The sequence below is a fragment of the Lytechinus variegatus genome, chromosome 12 (genome assembly GCF_018143015.1).
Source record: "Lytechinus variegatus isolate NC3 chromosome 12, Lvar_3.0, whole genome shotgun sequence".
NCBI lineage: Eukaryota > Metazoa > Echinodermata > Echinoidea > Temnopleuroida > Toxopneustidae > Lytechinus > Lytechinus variegatus.
Genome location: NC_054751.1, coordinates 2699233 through 2720903, shown reverse-complemented (window position 1 = coordinate 2720903; position 21671 = coordinate 2699233). Strand labels below are relative to the sequence as shown.

At 35.9% G+C, this 21671-nt stretch overlaps 1 protein-coding gene and 1 long non-coding RNA gene across 4 annotated transcripts in view; both read left to right on the top strand.

The window, feature by feature from the left end:
- Positions 1-2460: 2460 nt before the first annotated feature.
- LOC121425716 lies at positions 2461-7604 on the top strand. Its single transcript, XR_005971527.1, has 4 exons — positions 2461-2833; positions 4380-4518; positions 5095-5242; positions 5860-7604. It is a non-coding gene; the product is annotated as an uncharacterized LOC121425716 (long non-coding RNA).
- A 5503-nt stretch (positions 7605-13107) lies between these two features.
- Positions 13108-21671, top strand: part of LOC121424747 (probable ATP-dependent RNA helicase DHX34) — a 35432-nt gene continuing 26868 nt past the window's right edge. For 2 of the 3 annotated variants that reach the window (XM_041620512.1, XM_041620510.1), the window contains exons 1-8: positions 13108-13177; positions 14861-15328; positions 16039-16184; positions 17182-17267; positions 18207-18353; positions 18834-18919; positions 19382-19519; positions 20933-21122. In XM_041620512.1, coding sequence (XP_041476446.1) covers positions 14867-15328; positions 16039-16184; positions 17182-17267; positions 18207-18353; positions 18834-18919; positions 19382-19519; positions 20933-21122 — 1255 coding nt within the window. In that variant the 5' untranslated portion in view covers positions 13108-13177; positions 14861-14866. The remainder of the gene's footprint in view (positions 13178-14860; positions 15329-16038; positions 16185-17181; positions 17268-18206; positions 18354-18833; positions 18920-19381; positions 19520-20932; positions 21123-21671) is intronic. The other variant, XM_041620511.1, reaches the window with a different exon arrangement.

The window sequence follows — 21671 nt, the reverse complement described above, 5'->3', positions numbered from 1 at the left end:
GCTAGGCGTTCATAGCGCACACAGCTTTTTAAGGAATTTCTTCCTACCGGTACCCATTTACCTAACTTGGGTTGAGTGCAGCACATTGTGGATCAGTTTCTTTCTGAAGGAAATTACGCCATGGCTGGAATTCGAACCCACGACCCTCTGTTTCAAAGTCCGAAGACTAATCCACTGGGCCACAACGCTCCACGAATGAAAGATTACGGAAAATTTTGAGAAGAGAGAAAGAAAGAAAGGAAGGAAAACAGGATACATGAAGAGGGGGAATAAATATAGATTAAGTTTTTCAAAATTGTGAATATAGGACCCTAAAATCCCTTATCTCCTTTTATACCAAACAAATGTCATTAGAAAGGGAAAGATAATGGGAAAATATGGGCTCCTTTATGTGGATCTACTGGGCTGGAGCGCCCTCAACCCCTACTGGCAAAGCAAAAAGAGAAAAGGGAGGGGGGAAACGAAAACAAGAAGAAAATGAAGGAAGAGATAATGAAAAAAGAGGAAGGGAAAAGACAAGAACAAGCAAAAGGACGAAAAATGAGAGGAGAATTGGCATAAAGTATGTTACAGTAAACAATAATTATTAACAGGTTTCCTCATGGATCTGTAAATAAATAAAATAAGATTTTAAAAAATCAGCTCGTGCTTAGCGCTCGCATTAATTGTACAGTAAAAAACACAATCTGTTCTTTATTTGGAAACATGGCATGTTTTCGGATTGAAATATTTAAGATTTTCAGCTCGCATTTGTCTTTAAATAATTGACCCCCCCCCCCTACTTTTAGGTGGAACATGGGGAAGGGGGGGGCAAAATAACTTTTTGCCCCGGCCCCCTTCCCCATGTTCCACCTTTTGGGGGGGGGGACAAGACAGTGCCCGCGCTTTTGGCTCCTGTGGTAAAGATTCAATTTCACATAGCCACAGCCCCCACCCACTCTCCCCGGGATAATGCATATGCGCACAAATAATAAAGTAACATTACAATAAATCAAAATACGTGAAGGCATTGTTTCGTCATAGTCATGTGATCGAATTGCCACTGCTGATTGGCTGAAAGTTTATTTACGTCACGCTGGCTCCCTTAGAACCATCGCTCGTTGCCAAGATCGCAACGCAACCACAACAAAGCCGTTGACTTTCTGAATTATCGTGCAGTCGAGAACACGTATACATAGTGTCTCTTCTTTCGAGTTTCCAAAAGCAATTTGCAGCAATCTTTGCTGAAATTCTTAGCTGTCATTCTGTTTAAGTTAGATTGTACAAATACTTTTAAGGTGAGTTCATAATAAAACAAGGGAAATAAAAATATTCAATAATGAAATTTATGAAATTACTTCTATATTACTAAATATATGAGTTACACACCAGTCGATCGATCTATCGAACCTACAATACATTTACATCAATCGTTTATCAATTAAACAAATTCAAAAGTTTTTTATTACTTGAAGAAAATAAAGATGAATAGAAAAATGCCGGGTAAAGTTTTTCAACGCAAGACGATGATGTTCACCCGCCCTCGTATTTTATCTTTTTCTTTCATAAAGGAAAGAAAGACTCCCCAAGCTTGAGGTCAATGAGGACTTAATTTTGGAAGAAAAGATATTATAATGCCGTATGATTTGATTCAAATAGATATTCATTCCAATCAACATATTCTTTTTAACTTTCGAGCACAACTCTCACAGACATCGTACTGTCGCGTCAGAGACTCCGCCGGTTAAGGCGGAACGGTCGCCGTCAACGACTTGCTCTCGAGTCGGTAGTCGACCATGGAGCTGAAATCGGTACGGCTCTCGACATGACCCAACTCTCCCCGTCGACCAGTGCTTCTATCCCAGCTGATACAATCTTAAAAATATCGGCTCAGAGGCAGAGACGGGCACAGAGAATGGTCACAATATGTCAGCGTCTTAACTTGGGACCATCGTCTAATCATGCTGCAGAAATTAAACAAGTCATCCATGACTTTTCTGTCGCAGCATCTTTTGCAGACAAAGAGGCCCTGGACGAAGGCAATGATGGAATTGCCATCGAGACTACTGACGTCATGACTAACTCGGCCGAAGACAATGAAGCTTGCTATCTTGCCAATTTTGCTCGTTTTAGACTTCTGCCACAAAAGCTGGCAAAGAAGATGAGAAATTGTTTCGGATCAAGACGAAGCTAGTTTTATTTTATCACTCGATCGAATATCTTGTATACATTTTAAACAAAACCATCAGTGATCTGAAAGGGCGGAAAGGAGGGTTGTCGACTATTCAAAATGATTCGTATTGTCAAAAAAAATCTTCTTGTGCTTGACGAAAACGAAATATTATCTCAGCAACATGTACACAAAAACTAACACGGTACTTCATAAACTGCATGAAACCAGCAGCAGTCAAAGCTAGTTTAATGTTAATTTTAACTTCTATGGTAACTACCATGATAAAGGCCCGTTTACATAGCATCCGGTACGGCGACCGTGCACGGCACTTCGGCAATCCGGCACGGCAAAAAAAATCGATCACCACTAAATCCTATGAAACTGTTTCCACTTCAACGGTGCCGTGCCGTGTTGTACAACACGGCGTAATTTGCCGGATTTGCAGATCGATCAGCAAGCCATTTTCAGAGCACGGCACACGGTTTTTTCACTTCTGGCCAATCACCGTCCAGATAAATTACGTCATTGCCCACATATTTTCTGATCAAGCGACAAATGGCCTGCGGTGAGAGTCTATGGGAGTTTACGTGTTAAATGCAAAATCGCACGTACACGTAGGTCTACGTGTATAACCTGCTGAAGAGAGGTGAAGGAGGACTTGATCTTGCCATTCTTGGTCTGGTAAGCAACTAATTAAGAACAAGTGTCATTTCGCATACTGTATAACTGAGCCCCAGAAAGTAGAGCACAAGAAAATAAGGCCAAATAATATAAGACCGGAAATAATAATGTGGGATAGGGCCTAACGACAACGTTAGAACTTAGATGTAGGCCTAGGCCCCTAATACTAGGCCTAAGTTAAATCTAATTGTAAGAAGATAGACTCGGTCTAACGTTAATTAGATCTACTAAGCCTACGGTACGTCTCTAACGTTAGAAATGTTAAAAGTCAGGCCTACCTTAACATCTAACTTAGATAGGCTAGATATTTATCCTATAGCCTAAGTCACATCTAGAGTCTAGGTCTAACGTTATGCTTTAGCCTATGTTACTGTTTTGTGTTAGTCTTAGACTCGATAATCCAGGTGACTGGCCTAACTTCGTTAGATTAGATCTAGGCCTACTAAAGAAAGTAAGACTTAGATTAGACTAGAGCAGGGGACTAGTGACTAGTAGTCGAGTCTAACTAACGTTAGGCTTAACTAGATCCTAACGTTAGTTAGATCTAAAAGTAAAAGTAAAATTCTAACGTTAGACCAATAACGTCCACAAAACTGGCCTAGCCTAGTACTAGGCCCTATAGTATAGGGTCTATTTGAGAGAGGCACTGGGTCGTTTTTTGTCAGCAGCAAGAGTGGCACTGCAGATAGGAGGGTGGCAATGAATTAATAATAAGACAAAGAGGGGATCAGGAGTGGTGAAAGTAAAATGATCGCCCTTTCCTTTAATTTATCCAGGGGCCGCTCAATCGGGGGCGATGGATCATGGGAAGGGGTTTGGGTTGGCACTGCACTGTAAAAAACGAGCACTACGAGTGCTAATTTTCTAGTTTAAATTTGAACTAAAATATCAGCACTAGTGCAGTCACTATTAGTGACTATACAAGCACTGTATTCTGTAAGTGCTAAATTAGCACTTCATTTTTTAAAGTGTGGCTTGCCGAAAAAATCCCCAGAACAAAAGTGACCCTTTTTCAATATGAAATATATCCTTTGTGTGCTGGCATAACTTATTAATCTGCACATTTCTGTCCCCAAATTTGATTGCTTTATTTGTGTAATTTCTTTTGTTTTTTCATTGGTTTATTTTTTATTTAGTATTTTTTTTGGGGGGGGGGTGGGGCTGAAGTGATTGGGTATGTATACCATACAGAGAAGACATAATTTGTTGACATTTTATTCAATAAACATTATATGCCAAAAAAAATCATTATATTGCTTAGAATATAGGGCAATATAGGGGCAAAATCTTTTTTTTCTTAGCATGACCCTATGTTTTACATGTACTTTTCAAATGATAAAATGTATTATTTCAACCTCTTGAAAAAAATTATAGACGATCACTTTTCTCTACAACAAATGAAATCATTTTGTTTAGGAGAATTTCTATTTGTGCATTAAAAATGCTGATTGGACACTGGCCTTTCCCGAAACGCTTTTGCAATTCTTCCTTAAAACCTTTGTTATTATTTGCTAATAACATTTATATGGAATGTGTTGCATGACAGATAACCGACATGGAGGAAGCCCTTATCCTAGAAGTGTGGGAAAATCCAAACCTGTATGACAAGAGATTGGAGATGATTAAGGACACAGAAGTAAAAAGCGATGTATGACATGACATTGGGCGTCAGCTTGTAATCTCAGGTTGGTATTGTTTAACGTCATATTATTTTTTTCAAACTTTACGATTTTTTTCACTATCAATATGAAGAAATATATTCAATATACATCTTTAGAAAAGAGTATGTGGATGTTTGAAAGCAAATCAAGTTCACAATCTTACAACTGCAGCTACCTCCCAGTTATAATTCAATGAATATCAATGGTAAGTTTTGGTCTTTATGGCCATTTTAAAAATTGTTTCCACATGTGTAAAATAGTCTATAGTGTTTTGAATTTAAAAAATAACGGAAAGTAAATAAGAAATAAGAGCAAGGGTATGTAAATGTAGAAAGAGACCTTGCTTTGTGATGTGGACCAGAAACTTTATACCAACCCCTCACAAATACGTAATATAAATATCACGTCACTTTTACAAGCTAAAAAAATGAAGGAGGCAAAATTCTTTACTTTCAAAAGCACATTGTTAATTTTCGCATTTAAATATTTCGGGGTAGGCGGGTTGGGTAGGGGTAGGACTTGAGATGAGTCATAAACAGAAATGAAAATTTTCAGAGGTTACAGGAATTAGATTTTGTGTTTTTTTTTTATCATCTTAAGGTGACGTAGCGAGGTGAGGGACAACTACCTAAAAAAAGACAGAAAATGGAGTGGAAGATTGGTGACGGAGTTCTCTCAAACAAAGCACGTAAATACAAGTACAGAGAGGCAATGGAATTCCTAGTTCTCTATACATACATAGTCGAGAGTAAGTTATTCATTATTTTGTTTTTTGTCCCAGGGATGAGAGAATATGTATACCAATTTGAATTCATGCGAAGAAATTTATTTTGTAGATATGAATTCTGATATTATGCTGCACTTGACCCAGGTTTAGTTTTGGGGTTCTGACAGGAATTCCTTGCACCAGGAAACGGTCAGGCAACAGCTATGGTATTAATTTGCACTTTGTGCACTCTGCAGGGTGGATATGAGAGCTCTCGTACAAACTATACGAATCAATTTAGATTATACATTGATGGTTGGCTCATTCTCTCATGTTTACATCAACCCGTTTCCTGTAATTATTATATACATCCACATTTTCATTTAATATGATTGATCATATTTGTACCTGACTACCTGTGCAAAGTAGTACAGGTTATTAGGTGTTCCATTTCCTTGAAGTGAAAGCCATTTGCCTTCTGAAAAGTAACCCGCCCCTTAAAAAAGTAATATAAAATAAAACTACAGACGATAAGAATATTAATGAATTGAAGAAAAGAAGACTGTATCGACTTGGTACCTGAGAGTCGATTTTTAGTATTCAGTATTCTGTGTAAAACATATGAAGTAAATTTGAACATATGATTTTTTTGTCAACAGAAGAAGTTCAATCTTGGATCCTGTTTTTGATGTGGACACACCAGGAGAAGCCTGTACCAAGCAGGAAGAAACTGAGCAGGAGAATGGTGACATATGTCCACAACGTGGGTCAGACTTCCTCGTCATCATCCTCAGGCACGTCCGCAACATCAGTCCAGTCTTCGAGTCCCAACTTCACTTCAAATCGAGGACACAATGTTGCAGTAATTTCAAAGCACCGATAGTCATGGTGACAACATAACTGTAGATCAATTTTTCTCCAGTTTGTCCCCCATTGTCCCACACTGTAAAAGTTACCTCAATGCCAGCTCCATTGCCATGATTGCTATGAGATTAATTTCGGTCTTCTGAACATTGAACATACTACTATAGGAATTAAAGGTTTCGTGTCATCTAAATCCAAGTCGATTCCTATTGATGTGATAAACATCTCACAATTTAAGAATCCAAATATGTTTCGTAGATTTAAAAAAAGGTAACGGAAAATATTCAAACTTGCTATGCTTCACCGCTAAAAAGAGAGCTGATATCTTATTCCCTCTGACATTACTCAATACTCATCCAATTGTTAGCTAACAAAGTGACAGTGGTTTGTAGTTTGCCAGAGCTAACAACCTGTCAATAGTCTCACAATAAAAGATGCAATGTCAGACATGCAGCATCACCAACAAATGAAAAGCAGTGTATATATGATTACATCTGAATGACTTATGATAAATCCATATGAAATAAATCATTTGCAGGAAATCTACAACTTTAATGACTGATATCGTATTATAAACAACTACACCATAAAATGTGTTATTCTAATTTCCACTTGAATTTTTCACTTTATTATCTCCCATTGTTGCAGTTGCAAGTCAGTCTCAATTTACAGAAATTACGATTTTGAAGGATAATGATCTTTCTCTTTTGTAGATCTGGAAAATATCGTCTGAGCATGTTCACCATTTATTAAAAAAATATTTATTTCTTAAATTGTACTTGAAGTTAAAATCAGGATTTGTTCACAGATAAGAGAAGTTGCACATCACAGAAATTTGGTTCATGCAAATATTAACATGATAACTAGTAATGTACTATCAAATATCAACACATGAAACCAGTTACTGTGAAAATAAAAATGATGGGTACTGGACGGAACGTTTCTGGACTAATGTTTTATTTTGGAATCAGAGATCTAGGATTGTTTGAAATATGTTAAAATGTTAGAAACAAAATTTCATCTCTAAACAGAATGGCAATGACACTCCTGGGGCCTGCTTCATAGAGAGGTACAACTATCATAACTTTGTCTTTAATGGTGATATGGCGCAACATCCAATTATAATTGTGGTTTCCATGGAAGTTGCCATAATGTTAAAGTACTTTTGAAATGGGCCCTTGGACATGAAAAATACTGACAAAAGAAAGTTGATGGTGAAATAAAAAGAATACATTCATCCTTAAGAAAATTGTTGACGCCCCAGGCATTTTTTTTGTTTATATATCTCTTATGATTATTTTCTGTAATAAATTAATGAGCATCACTTTTGTTTCAACAACAAATATAATGTAGATTGCTGAAGAACCTAAAATATATTTGGAGCTGAACTAAACTAAAATTAAAGATGTCGACAAAATGAAGTCCAGTGTTGCTCTTATTTATTGGGCCAGACCTCACTTGGCATTGCTTTTAAAGAACAAGTCCATCCCAACAAAAAAAGTTGATTTGAATAAAAGAGAAATATTCAACAAGCACAACACTGAAAATATCAAAGTCGGATGTAAAATAAGAGAGTTATGACATTTCAAAGTTATGCTTAATTTTCACAAAACAGTTGTACATACACATCCTGATCGGTATGCAAATTAGGAGACTGATGACATCATTCGCTCACTATTTCTTTTGTATTTTATTATGTGAAATATGAAATGTAATTTTCTTCTCATTGTCAAGAGAACAACGATCAATTCCTCCCTAAACATGTAGAATTAGCATTGGTTCAGTCAAGTTGGTCCTTGTTGTCAAATGAAATATTGTATTTTTCCAAAAATAAAAACAAAGAAATAGTAAGGGACATCAACTGTTTCATTTGCATGTCACTGATGTGTGCATATCACTCTTTTGTGAAAATAAGCAAAACTTTAAAATTTCATAACTTTCTTATTTTACATCCGATTTCTGCATGAATTATGCTAGTTTGATTTTTTTTAATTTATTCAAATCAACAGTTTTCTTGGGTAGAATTGACCTTTAACAAATAATATACCGTATTCAAATACGTTCAGAAATTATTTGGTATAACCAATTTAACTAATAGAAACAGAGAGAATATAGTAGAAGAGTCGAGAAAAGTGAAGAACTAAGGGTGAAAGGTGAACTAATGAGCACGATCGAGGTCATGAATGAAGAAGAATGTTCTGAATATAAACATGATAAATGAGAAAACAATAGAAACAAGTGAAGTTGGAATGGCAATAAAATGTGATGTAACTAAGAAATGAGATGAACAGGTGACAATGGCATAGAAATGGGAAGTGAAGTATGGAAAGCAAAGTGTAAAATAAAAAGATTAATCATGACAAAATTCAATTACATTTAAATAGAACGATCTAATCCCGTATAGATGAGTGAATAACAGAAAGAATATTGTGTCTGTCAAATGAGCAGTCCATCAGATTGAGGCTTCTTGGTGGAATTTAATACAAGATTTATTTATACATAGATACACGAAACCATTAAAAATTACTTCTTGCCACGCCTGAAGCAGGCTTCTTTGCCTTGGGTTTTCATGGGTACATCGGACGGTTTTTGCCTGCCGGACGGGATCCGAGCACGGCTTTTTTGCCGTGCCGTGGGGCAGTGGAAACTGGAAATCGGCACGACTAGCCGTATGCCGTGCCGGAATGCCGTGCACGGTCGCCGTACCGGATGCTGTGTAAACGGGCCTTAACAATGTTCAACAACTAATCGAACTCGATGATTTCATGGAAGTTACCATTGTAAGGCTTATAATAAGAAGCCCGTGGCATTTTACGTGATAGCTTATTTTTCTAAAGTTTGAAACACAACTATGGGTAACTCACATGACAACGATGAAAAATGAAAAGTTTAAAATAATTGGCGATTAAACAAAAAGTTTTTTCTTCCAATATCTATTATGATTTAGTATATTGTAAATAAAACAATATTTCTTTATTTTTAATTCAAAAAAACTTGAGGATTTTTCTATTTTTTCTGTTGTCACGTCTCCTTGATTAAACATATAATATGAACCATCTGATGGAAAAGAGACAATAAGTATATAGGATAATGGTGATGACGATAATTATGATAATGATGGTGATAATGATGATGATGATGATAATGAAAATAATGATAATAGGCATTTATATTGCGCCATCTATCTAGAAATATTCTATTCCGAGGCACGATGTTATTTTTATAATTACCCCGGCCTTAGCTCGAGCTGCCTTTCAGCGCCCACGCATTCAAGGAATTAATCCTGCCGGGTACCCATTCCCCTCACCTGGGTTGAGTGCAGCACAATGTGGATAAATTTCTTGCTGAAGGAAATTACGCCATGGCTGGGATTCGAACCAAAGACCCTCGATCTGTTTAAAGTCAGAAGACTTATCCACTGGACCACAACGCTCCACATATGATGATGATGATGATGGAAGTGGTGGTGGTGGTGGTGGTGATATGGTTGTGGTGGTGGTGCTGGGGATGATGATGATGGATGTGGTGGTGGTAGTGGTGATGGTAATGAGGATGATAATTGAGGTGATTGATTGATTGATTGATTTTATTTGTCAGGTAACTGTGAACAAGTACATGAAAAATATGAACAGTAGTGTATACCTTGACAGGATTGCCCATGAAAGCCGAGATGGCTTATTTCCAATGGGGTCCTTACATCAGTAATTGACAACAATGTACATATATGAAAAACACCTATAGAAATCTACAAACTACATCAATTAAGTCTAGACCACTGAAATTACACGAAGAATTGTAAAACTTAATATATGAAAAGACAAAAACAAATAAGTTTGCCATGAAAACCATTTACGCAAAATATGATTAAAATAATTGTAAAACAGGTTGAGTAAACGATCATTACTTCTAGGTTACATATGAAAATTATACTATAATCAGTTTTTAAATAGCGCTAAATGCATCGTAACTAATACAAGATTCATGAATCGTAAAACCTAAGATATGAAAAAGTACAAATAAGTTTGACATCAAACTTTCACGTTAACAACAAAAGATGATGATAAAATGTAAAACAAGTTGATTATTAAAATAAATCATAACTAAATAGTTATATATAAGACTACATGATATACACATGAAATTAGAAAGAATATTGAACATTACAGAGTGGGGACATTTTTTAAGTGTTGTTTCAATACTCTTTTAAATTGTGTAAAAGTCTTAACCGATTTAACATGATTAGGGAGGGAATTCCAAAAATGTATACCATTATAATAAAATGTGTTGCCAATTTGACCTTTTCTCATAGGTACAACAAAGTTAAACAGACTATTTCTTGTTTCATGCTCGTGAATATTTCTTGTTTCATGCTCTCCTGCATTCGATTAAGATGACAATCTTATGATAATTGTGATGTAGGTGATGATGAAGATGATGATGATGATGACGACGACGACGACGATGATGGATCTATCAATATGAAGGGATTCTAACTTTTGAACAAGTGGAACGCCTAGCAGTCTCTCCTGCATTCGATATATAATATAGCAGCAATGCTGTCTTTAAAAACAACTAAGATCACTCACAAAATACCATTCATATGATAATGGAATATTAAATCAAGTGACCCTAAATGACCATTGACCTTATACTTTCTAAGCACGGGCGTGTATTTCGGGGGATGGGGGATATATCCCCTACCCACTTTTAGGAGAGGAGGGATGGCATGTAGAATTATTCCCCACTTTCCAAGACAAAAAAGATATTTTTTATTATTAAATGATTAATACTACTGTTAATGCGTGGATTCATCTTTGAATGTTGAACACAGTAAAAGTGTTTGAATTGGCCTAATTTATATAGCATTCTATAAACTTCAAAATTTCTCATGCGGGAGCGGAGCGAACGCGTGAGTATCTCATTCTTACAAGAATTTGGCCATGTCAAATCTTTACGTATAGGTTATTGCAAAGGTTTTATCCTCTATCATGAAAGTATGATTATGACATAATATGAATTGAATGATTCAAATAACTTTTAAAACTAGGCCTATATCCTATACTTCAAGTTTGTTGTACGATGAGTTGCTGATGGCATTGATCATTGCTGTCACTGAACCACTTATACTAAGTCATTACCATGATTACAACCCATATACATCTCTATGTTACGACCGTACTATTTCCCACATAACTATTCTAACAATTTCATTAATTTAATCGGAATCTTTCAATCAAAATAAAATAATGCAACAATCTATAATATAAAGTTAAATATGAATTTTAATTGAAATTTTGAATGTCGCATCATCTTCCAATATAATCTTAAATATCATTCAAAAATTTTCCTTTCTGCAATCTTTTTCTTTTCATTTGCATCATTGTGCCATTTCCTCATTTTTAGGAAGTTTATATGACTTGTGATGGCCTTATTCATTTCATGAGACACCGTTATTCCCGATTATCATGATCCCATTACTTTTAATTCTCAACTCACCTGTAACTAATGGGCAAATGAGTTTTCATTGAACAAATATATATTGTTTAATCCTTAATAATAAGTTTCGCTTACGTTTGTTCGGCGTCATCCTTGAAAGACGTTTTTGGACACCATTCTGTCTTCCAACTACTAAAAAATTGCTCGCTCGCTTCGCTCTCTCGGATTTGAAAATTAACTTTATTTTAGTAGTTAGTTTATATCACATAAAAACCGTTACAATAGCCATCGAATATTGAAATAGCTAGGCCTGTAACTGTGATCGCCAAAAAAGATGGTTGGTGGTACCATGTACAAGGTTATAGTACCCAAGGATAATAGTCCATGAGGTGAACATGATTGCACACTGGGTGACCTCAGACAGTGTTGACCTTGTTTTGGGTGTTCCCATTTTTTTTTTATTTTAGGTCAATATATTGTGATCATCACCTATTGCTCGGACAGGATTTGCGCTACCGATTCTAAGTTATGATGACATTTCAAAAACTTAACAACCTGTTAAGATTTCAATGTTGCATGAGGACGACGCCGCGCCGCTGCCAAAGCGGCACATAGTCTCGCTCTGCTTTTCAGGCGAGACAAAAATATGCATCAACTCATTAGTCGAAAAGAAATCTGCTGTCATAAATTTCACGGCTTTCAATTCCTTTTAAATACAAACACAGAGATAGCTGTTGTTCTTGTAAATTTCATTACAAGTAGCACTCATTCAAAATAGAAATTTGCACAATTATCAATTCAATTAAGATGCACATTTATGATTCCTTGTCATCGTACTCAAAGTCTTTATCCATGTTTTCAGCGCATTATACCGCATTACACTCACAATATTATATTGTGTCACCTCTCTGAATCATTTATGATCATTATTCATTATGATCATATGTCATATATCCCAGGTCATATATATGTTCAAACTAATGATTAATCATTATGATCATTAGTTTGAACAATATGTTGGTTTGTTGTATAGGCCTATTGCATGTACGGGGGAATTTAGGTGTGGAAACTGAACATGCATAAAATCCTAATATGATTGTAACACGGCATGTTTTTGTAATGGTGTAAAAAGTGGGAGAAATGTTCCACATACTCTGTTATACAGTAGGTCTATATGAAGAATTAAAAAAAAAAGTTTAATTTCTTAAAATGAAAATATACTGACCCAGGTTCAATAAAGGCCGACTTTGTATTCTTCTTCGGGCAGCTGGCCCCTGGTATGAAGCTTTAAGGCCGGCGCGTCGCGTATGAGCCCCATTTCACTTGTTCTCCATTCGTCGAACCAAACTTTATTACTTTTATTATTAGTAGTCTGGGCATTAAGACTACTAAAAAGTTTGTGTTTTCAGTTTTAAACGAGAATCAATTTTATAGGAAAGTTAAAATGTTGCTCCGAAAAATTTAAGAAAAATTAGTGAAATGAATGGATTAGACCTTTGGTTATACAAACACTACCATTATACCGTGCATCAACTGGGGCATCTACTGGAAGAAGCATGACTGTTGAGCTAGCTGGGGATAAAAATATCCACACACAGAATCTCAAATAATGTTTGAAATGAAGACTATTTTCTGTCGACTGTCGTCGACTGGTCTCTTCTTTTGGTGACTAATTTGGTAGGTGAAATATATGATTTAAGTTGCTTTGGTGGTGTTTTTTGTGGTAACTTTTCAACATATAGAACATATGTTTCGTAATGTTACTATAGATTAGGATTTAGGCCATTCGGAAACCCAAACCTCGTCATCGGTGGTCAAACAACGGCAACAAAAGTCAACTTAGAGCCTCGATGCCAGTCCCACACGTTTAGATCCGTGTCCCATTGCGTGAATGAAATTTTATCTTGTTGTTGTTGTTATTTTGAATGGGCAAACTAGACGGTTTTGACTATTGTTGCCTTATAAATATGCTTTTCTTTTTTTTCAAAATATGATAATTTCTTTGTTCAAATTATGTCAGTTTGAAAAGTAAAAGAAAGAAAGGAAAGAAAAGTTCCCAGGAAATTGTGCAAGACCACCTCTGATCTAGCCTGGGGCGTTTTGGGGAGTGAAAGTTATATACTGTACGTATGGAGTCACTCCCCACTAACGCCTGGGTTTCCTCCCTATACTTCCCCACATACGGGTACAAAACCAGAAACTTTTGCCCCCGAGAATTCTACTTTCCATCTAAAAGATCTAGCCCTAAAACATGTACATGGGTTCCAACTTCATTTCTAACATTTCAGCGATATTGATTTCATTTTTAAAGAAGAATTCATTAAAAAAACGAGAGATTTGTTTTGAAAAGATGGAAAGAGCTTACTTCCGTGTTTACGTCGCCATCTTGATTTCTTTGTCTTCCGCTTGGCGACAGCACGCAAATCCAGCGATTTGCGTGCTGTCGCCAAGCGGAAGACAAAGAAATCAAGATGGCGACGTAAACACGGAAGTAAGCTCTTTCCATCTTTTCAAAACAAATCTCTCGTTTTTTTAATGAATTCTTCTTTAAAAATGAAATCAATATCGCTGAAATGTTGGAAATGAAGTTGGAACCCATGTACATGTTTTAGGGCTAGATCTTTTAGATGGAAAGTAGAATTCTCGGGGGCAAAAGTTTCTGGTTTTGTACCCGTATGTGGGGAAGTATAGGGAGGAAACCCAGGCGTTAGTGGGGAGTGACTCCATACGTACAGTATATAACTTTCACTCCCCAAAACGCCCCAGGCTACTCTGATCCTGCCCTGTATTAGTACGTTATCCTGACAAGCCCGCTTGAGGTGCATTTCGAGGGCGTCTCAGGAGTACAATAAAATTGTATTCCCTATGTCTCTCAAACGTAAGCAGGGGGCGCTCTATCCAATACCTCGTGGAACTTGATTTAAATTCCGCAGGTGCAAATTTATGTCAAATCGATCGGAACCATATCAACATTTTTTTTTTTTAAAGCGAAAACATTTATAGTAGAGTAAATACTGACATTCAAGGGCCATGTGATAAAGTGAAAGTGACAATAAAGGTGCGAGTCGGCCTTTACCATAAATACCACCCAAGTTCCATGCCCCATTTTTACTCAACCCCCTATTTTAGAATGTTAGCTAGTCAGTTAATAGTAATTATTTTTTTCATGGCTGTTTCAAAAGGAATTCTTTGAAAGCAGGAAGTTAGGGGATTATTAAACGTTAAATGTAGATTTTAAGATTGCGGCCAATCTGCGATGAAAAGCATAATGTTATACCTGGAGATCACATTTAATTGTTATTGGTTGAAACTGAAAGAGTTTAAATTGCTAAATTGTAGCATTTATCTTCTATAACTTAGATAAAAATGCCTCGTGCTAGGAGTGAAGGTCAGCATCATTCACATCATCAGGAAAGGAGAGATGATAGGAGATCATATCATGACAGACATGAGAGTAAAAGAGAAAGGAGTTCATATTCACATTCTTCAAGAGATGATCACAGCAAACAGCATTCTTATCATAGGCATAGATCTGACTCCAGTAAGTCTCATTATGGTGACTCTAGGCATGGGCATAAAGACAGACTAAAAACTAAGGAGTCTTTGAGGGACAGTCCAGAGCGCCGTCATGAAAGGAGACATGGCCGAGCTTCAGAGCTACAGAAGCCATCTTGGAATTACTATGGTTACACATCAGATGATCTTAAGGATGCGGAAACACTTCACAAGGACAGAGACACAACAGAAACCTCAACAGGTGCACATGCATCAGTTTCAATCCCAGGCAGTTCATCAAAACCGACTAAAGAACATCAAGATCTTACTCAGGTATTGGGCTCTGTCTTACAAAGGTTCTGATCAATCATAATAATGCATAGATTGCAACATTGAAGGATGTGACCAACCGACTTGAACCAATATTCACCAGGGAAGGTGCCCTGTGAATATTCAAAAGAGTAATTTAATCTTCAAACAGAAATAATGAAAAAAAATAGTTATCTGGGAATATTCCTTTATAATTATACTGTCAAGATATGAAGTTGTAAAAATGAATAAAAAACAAGGTACAAGAATTTCTTTGACACCATTTTTGCTTTTATGTTTTGCTTATGTTTTATGTTTGCTTTTGTTTTATATACATGTATATCATGCTTGAGTGAATCCCAAACTTCAAATCTTGTTTTCCTTATTTTTTATAAGCTCTCGCTGAATTTCAGCATTCTATCAAGTGCTTGTAAAAGTTACTGTTGATCAATTTTGACAAATTATATATTGTTGGTGGGGGGGGGGGTCACATGTGACAGTTCATTTTTTGTTTCAAAATGAATATTATGAATAGTCATGCCTGCATCGTTTTGTTGATAAATAGTGTGCTCCACTGTGTAATGTTTACATTCCCTTAATCTAATATGACATTGATGGCTTTCCATAGTACCAAAACATGAAATTCCTTGTAGGAAAGAGAAGTGTATTTGTGCTACAGCAAAGATATTCATAAGATAAACATCTCAATTCCATTTTATTTTCCATACTATGAGAAGGTGAAGCATGCAGAGAAACAAAGATCGAAGGAGCAATTAAAGTCAGAAATGGAGACCTCTTCAACTTCAGGGTTATTTGACTGGGATTCTCATCGCTATGAGCTTGATAAACTCTTCTTTGATGATGATGGTGTCTTTAAAAGGTATATAATCCTTATTTGCCCTTTGATTGTAGAAAATTAACAAGTATTTCTGTCTCATTTTGAATCACTTTTAACATAAAAAATCTATTGGACATTGAGGAAATTTTATTGAGAAAGCTGAACATGTTTTGCTTAGATTATCTTTGAAGGTTTGCATGATAGTAGTGGAACAGCTAACATAGAAGATGTTTACAGATCTCCATGAGGCTAGTCCTGAAAAGGAACATTGGATCGTAGAGTGATAGATAGGAAAATTAATAGGAAGGAGAGAGGTAGAGTTAACTATTTTTCATGCCATATGTATCAATCAATAATGGTAATCCCACATATTTCATGGAATAATCAAATCTTGTTTCCCATTATGATGAAGAATAATTAAAAAATTTCATACATAATATTATGATGTGATTATGAATAGTGAGGGGGTGATGTTTCGAGTTCCCTCATTTGCATACAGGCCAGGATGTGCATACATATTTGTACGTATGACGGAAATAGAGTTCCGAAGTGTGACGTCACGATTTCATGACAACAAACCGGCTGGTTCTAACAGAGTCGCAGCTGACGATCGTCTATACACATTTGTATTTGCAAAAATGGTGATCAATATGCAATAGAAACACGTGCTATAGAACGATATGAGCGAGTCGCAAAATACTTCTGGGTGGGTGTTTCACAAAGCTGTTCGTAAGTTAACGACTGGTGATCCTTTCTTGTGGTAAATGGTATAATAAATTGGGGATGGTTTAGCACATGAGAAAGATCACCAGTTGAATAAAGTCGCTCCTAACTTACGAACAGCTTTATGAAATGGCCCCGGGTTCATTTCTTTAGAACCATGCCGGCATGACACCATGGCAACTGACGTCATCGCTTTGGTACTCTATAGCCCAGATAAGTTAGGGTTAAAGAAACCTGGATCTAAAGTGGTTGAGAATATTTCTTTGAAGCTACTTTATTTGAAACCTGCTTTATCATTTTTTTCAAACAACATTAGGGGGAGTTCTGATTATGCTGACTTTTGGTCCTTTTTTGAGCGGTACCAGTCATTTCAGAGCAAGAAGCTAACAGGTGGGCAGAAAGGTAAGAGGACACGTTTGAAGAAAAAAAGTGTTTAGGGTTAATTTTATTCAGTTTGAGAGGACAGTAGATTACACATTAATTTAGAATACTGTATATGTTGAAACTAATCACTAATGACAGATTGTTTTCAATTTAAGCAAGTTTTGAATAAAATTATGGTGCTATTTTTGTCAATTTTGACACTATAACTAAAGAAAAGAAAATTGCATTGCATACCTTTCATGGTTGATATCAGTGCTGGAGAAGACACTATGGATAGGCCTACCATTGTACGTAACAGATCCCGGCTGGATTGGCCTCTTGTTGCTATATTGTTTTCTATAGCGCAAAATTTTCAGAATGAATAATTTCCTGTGTCCCAAAATAAAGCCAACATTTCTGTATTAGGTGTGGCATTTGATTTCTTGCTTCTTCTTTATTTGCCACGATGATCGACCTTCTCCATTCTAAAAAATCTGCAATGACTGTTTCAACTCTATTCCTACCTAAAATAATGTAAACGGTGTGAATGCAAGACTAGCCAAATAAAGTAATGTTATCACTGAAATGAAAATACTGAAAAAAAATGAAAATGTACATTGTGCCTTGATCATTAACTAATACTGAGTTCACTCAGTGCATCATGAATCATATCTAATATTATTAGTTTACATGTATCTATTTTCTTTCTTATGAAATACTTCACTATAGCTTTTAGCTGTGTAGTTCTGTATAAAATTAGAGAAAGCTCTGTTTTCTCAGATCTCACTTTTCTTTCATGATTATAGTCTCATTTTTGTGTTTTTTGTTAAAATTTTATGTGTTAAAACCTAATTATATAATGCCTGCTATTATCTTAATTACTTTAACAAATTTGAATGAAAGATACATAAAGAAAATGAAATTGAAAAGTTAAATGCATTATTATGATTTTCAACAATTCTTTTCTTTCATTGACAGCGAAACAAGCAGAAGTTGACAAGCATACCAAGACCGGGAAGCTGAAACTCCCTCGGACTTATGACAAGAGACACCGCATCAACGTGGATCTAACTGTCCCTAGCAAACACACTTTGAAATCATACAGTCATGTAGCAGCAAGTGGAGGTATGTTGTCGGGAGATGGGGGGTTGGGACCTTTGAGTAGTTATAAAAAAAAAGGATAAAGAGCAAAAAGTAGGGTGGATACAAAAGAAAGAATACGATTACATATTAAAGAGAGAGTCATGGATTTTATAAATCTGTAATATCCCTAATATTCTATTACGATTTTAAAAAATAAACTTAATCTTTATTAGGTAATTTTGCCATCCCCAAATGTCAAAAGACGGATTCATACTTTGTTCTACTATTTGAATGAAAGACATTTGCGATTGAAAAAAAAAATGAAATCTTGTATTTCTCTCCAGAAATGGAGCAGATTTTGAAACTGTGCTTATGCTATGATTAAAGAAGACCAGTTATGGATATTGCACGACACAAAACACTCCCTTTGAATATAAGAAAAAACCTGTAAATTATCTGAATTACAGAAGTGATTGTAAGGAATTGAAATTTAGTATAGTTCTTTTGTATTTTTTTTTGTAGAAGAAAGAGATGAGTTGACATCAGAGAGAGTGTTAGAATTCAAGAAGGTTCTTTTGCTTTACTTGGATTTCAATCAGAAACAACAGGTATGTAAAAAATAATTAGTCATCTATTTTATGATTTGACAAACCCTCATAACTATGGAATGGACAGTAGACAAATACTTTGAATAAATGTGACAGGGAAGGCAGAGAGCTATCATCATTACTTGATACATGTACACTGCAAAAACTACGGTGTTGATTTAACTCCAGCCCGGAATCTATATATGACCACACCAGAGAAGTATTGATACAACACCAGTTTGGAATCACACCGATGCTGTTTTAATTCTAATTGGTGTTGTATAAACACCTATCTGGTGTTAGACTAATACCAAAACCTGTGTTGTTTAACACTTCTCTGGTGTGGACATAGATTCCGGGCTGGTGTTAAATCAACACCAGAGTTTTTGCAGTGTACATGTATATTATCTGGTTACAAAAAGAGTTATTTTTCCATAAAATGTTGGGACTGTCACTACATCGATGATATATTTGTTTTCTCAGTTCAACAAGGTGGTGAAGCTTCGTAAGGATCAGTCTAATCTCCCTATAGCAAGGTACAAAGAAACCATAGTGGAAGCTGTTAGAAAGAACAGTGTTGTTATCGTTGCAGGAGATACAGGTTGCGGCAAATCTACACAGGTCAGTTATTAATTGTTTTTATTGCTCATTTCTTCCTCATCTTCCATCGGCACGCAGCTGTGTACAAAACATATGGGGGAAATGGGAGAGGGGATTTTGGAGAGGGCTCAGGGGTGGTGCAGGGGAGTAATTCCACCTTTTATTACCAATAAACTTCTGAAATATATTCATCTTTAATTTTAGAAAAAAAATGAATGAAAATTTTCTTTTAAATGTAAAAATCCCCTATTCCTTCAACCCTTCACCATTTCTCTCATATGTGTTGTACACAACCATCTCGTGATACGCAAAGAAAAAAAGGTTGTTACGTATTCAATGCTGTGTGGGGGTTGGGCGCTCTTCCCGAGCGTTTCATTATGCTGTCTATGTACTGTCCAATCTTCCCCTTGTAGTATCTTTGCTTCAATTTCTTCTGCTGCTCCTTCTTTTTCTTTTTGTTATTCTTCTCTTTCTTCCTTCTCCTCTTCTCCTAGTAAAAAAAAGAGGTAAAAAGAAAAAAGGGTAATAATAGCTTAACCTTTACAAGCCCTGCTTTTCAGGGGTTCCCCTTATCTTTCGTTCAATACTTTCATTAGTTGCTGTGTTTCTTGTAACTGTAACAATGGGTTATGATTATACCGATTTGCAGAATGTGAAATAACAAATGTAAGACACATGTATGTGCAGAAACAAAGACCAATGAATATCTTATCTATAAAAAAAAAAATGGTTACTTTTGACCCCCTTTCTACTTTTTTTGCGAAATATCCAAAGTATTTTTACCGTGTCGCTTGCTGAAATTTTACTTTAAAGTGTTGCTCAACTTTTTACACCAGGTGGACACTCTACCAACTGAACCAACACACCGGTATTAAAAACATGATTTCATGTACAAAGTCAAAACAAAATGTGTTTTCAGCTAAAATTCATAAATTATTGATTATTTTTACTCCTATTGACAACAGTCATTTTGTTTGATGGTTTTATGGCTGAAATAATGTCATAGACAAATCTTGACAAAAAACACAATGAAAATAAAACATAACAAATCAGTAATACACAATAAATTTATGCTATATAGAATATTTTTAAAGAAAATAGGCTTTCTAGGAGCTTTATACATGTATAGTGAATTTGAGCAAAAAGTATGATTTCATGAATAACTTATCATAATCTGGAAATAGAATATATGAATTTTGCACAATTTACCTACGCAACTGCAATACTGCATAGAATATATCATTCTCTACCTTCATGCACATTTTTTGTCACAATTCACAGTAAAGTTTTCAGGGGAGGGCCATAAAGGACCCTCCCCCAGATTAAATTTTGCCAAATAGCCCAGGTAAGGTAGGGTTCAAGTATTATTTAGGAAAATATAAGCAATAATAAATGTTATTATTATCATCATTAATAAACTTTTGTTGCCTTTAGGTACCTCAGTATCTGATGAGTGCAGGATTTGACTCAGTTGCTGTGACACAACCAAGACGTATTGCTTGCATCTCATTGGCTAAAAGGGTCGGATATGAAACACTTCACGAGTATGGCTCTCAGGTTGGATACCAAATCAGGTTTGAGACAACCAAGACACAGGCCACAAAACTTCTTTTTCTTACTGAAGGTATGGCCTCTCTATCATTCAGCATTTCTTGTATTAGAGGGTCAGATATAAGACAATATGATTTAGAACCTTATGGTTCTCAGGTTGAAGACTAAATCAGGTTTGAGATGACCAAAGGTATGTTGAGGCTTCTGAGCATTTCTCATATTTTATTCACTAAAAGGTTCAGACCGTTTCTTGTAGAACCTTATGGTTCTCAGGTTGAAGGCCAAGTCAGGTTTGAGAACACCAACAATCTTTTTCTCACCAAAGGTATGTTGAGGCTTCTGAGCATTTCTTGTAATTTGTTCATGATCGTAAGATGAGACCTGCTATCAGTGTGGAAGTCTGTGCCATGTATGTTTGGCAGATTTCTTATTCCTTCCACACAGTTTTACATCCGTGATCTTCCGATCCTTGGTTCAAGTCCACAAGCTTGTGCTCTTTGGTAAGGTATGTATCCTCAATAGCAATTCTTTCTGAGAGACTTCATGCACTCAGCCCCTTGTTACTTATAAAGCATTTATGCTGTCTTAGCAAGCAGGTAAGGTATTAATTACAAGTAATAAC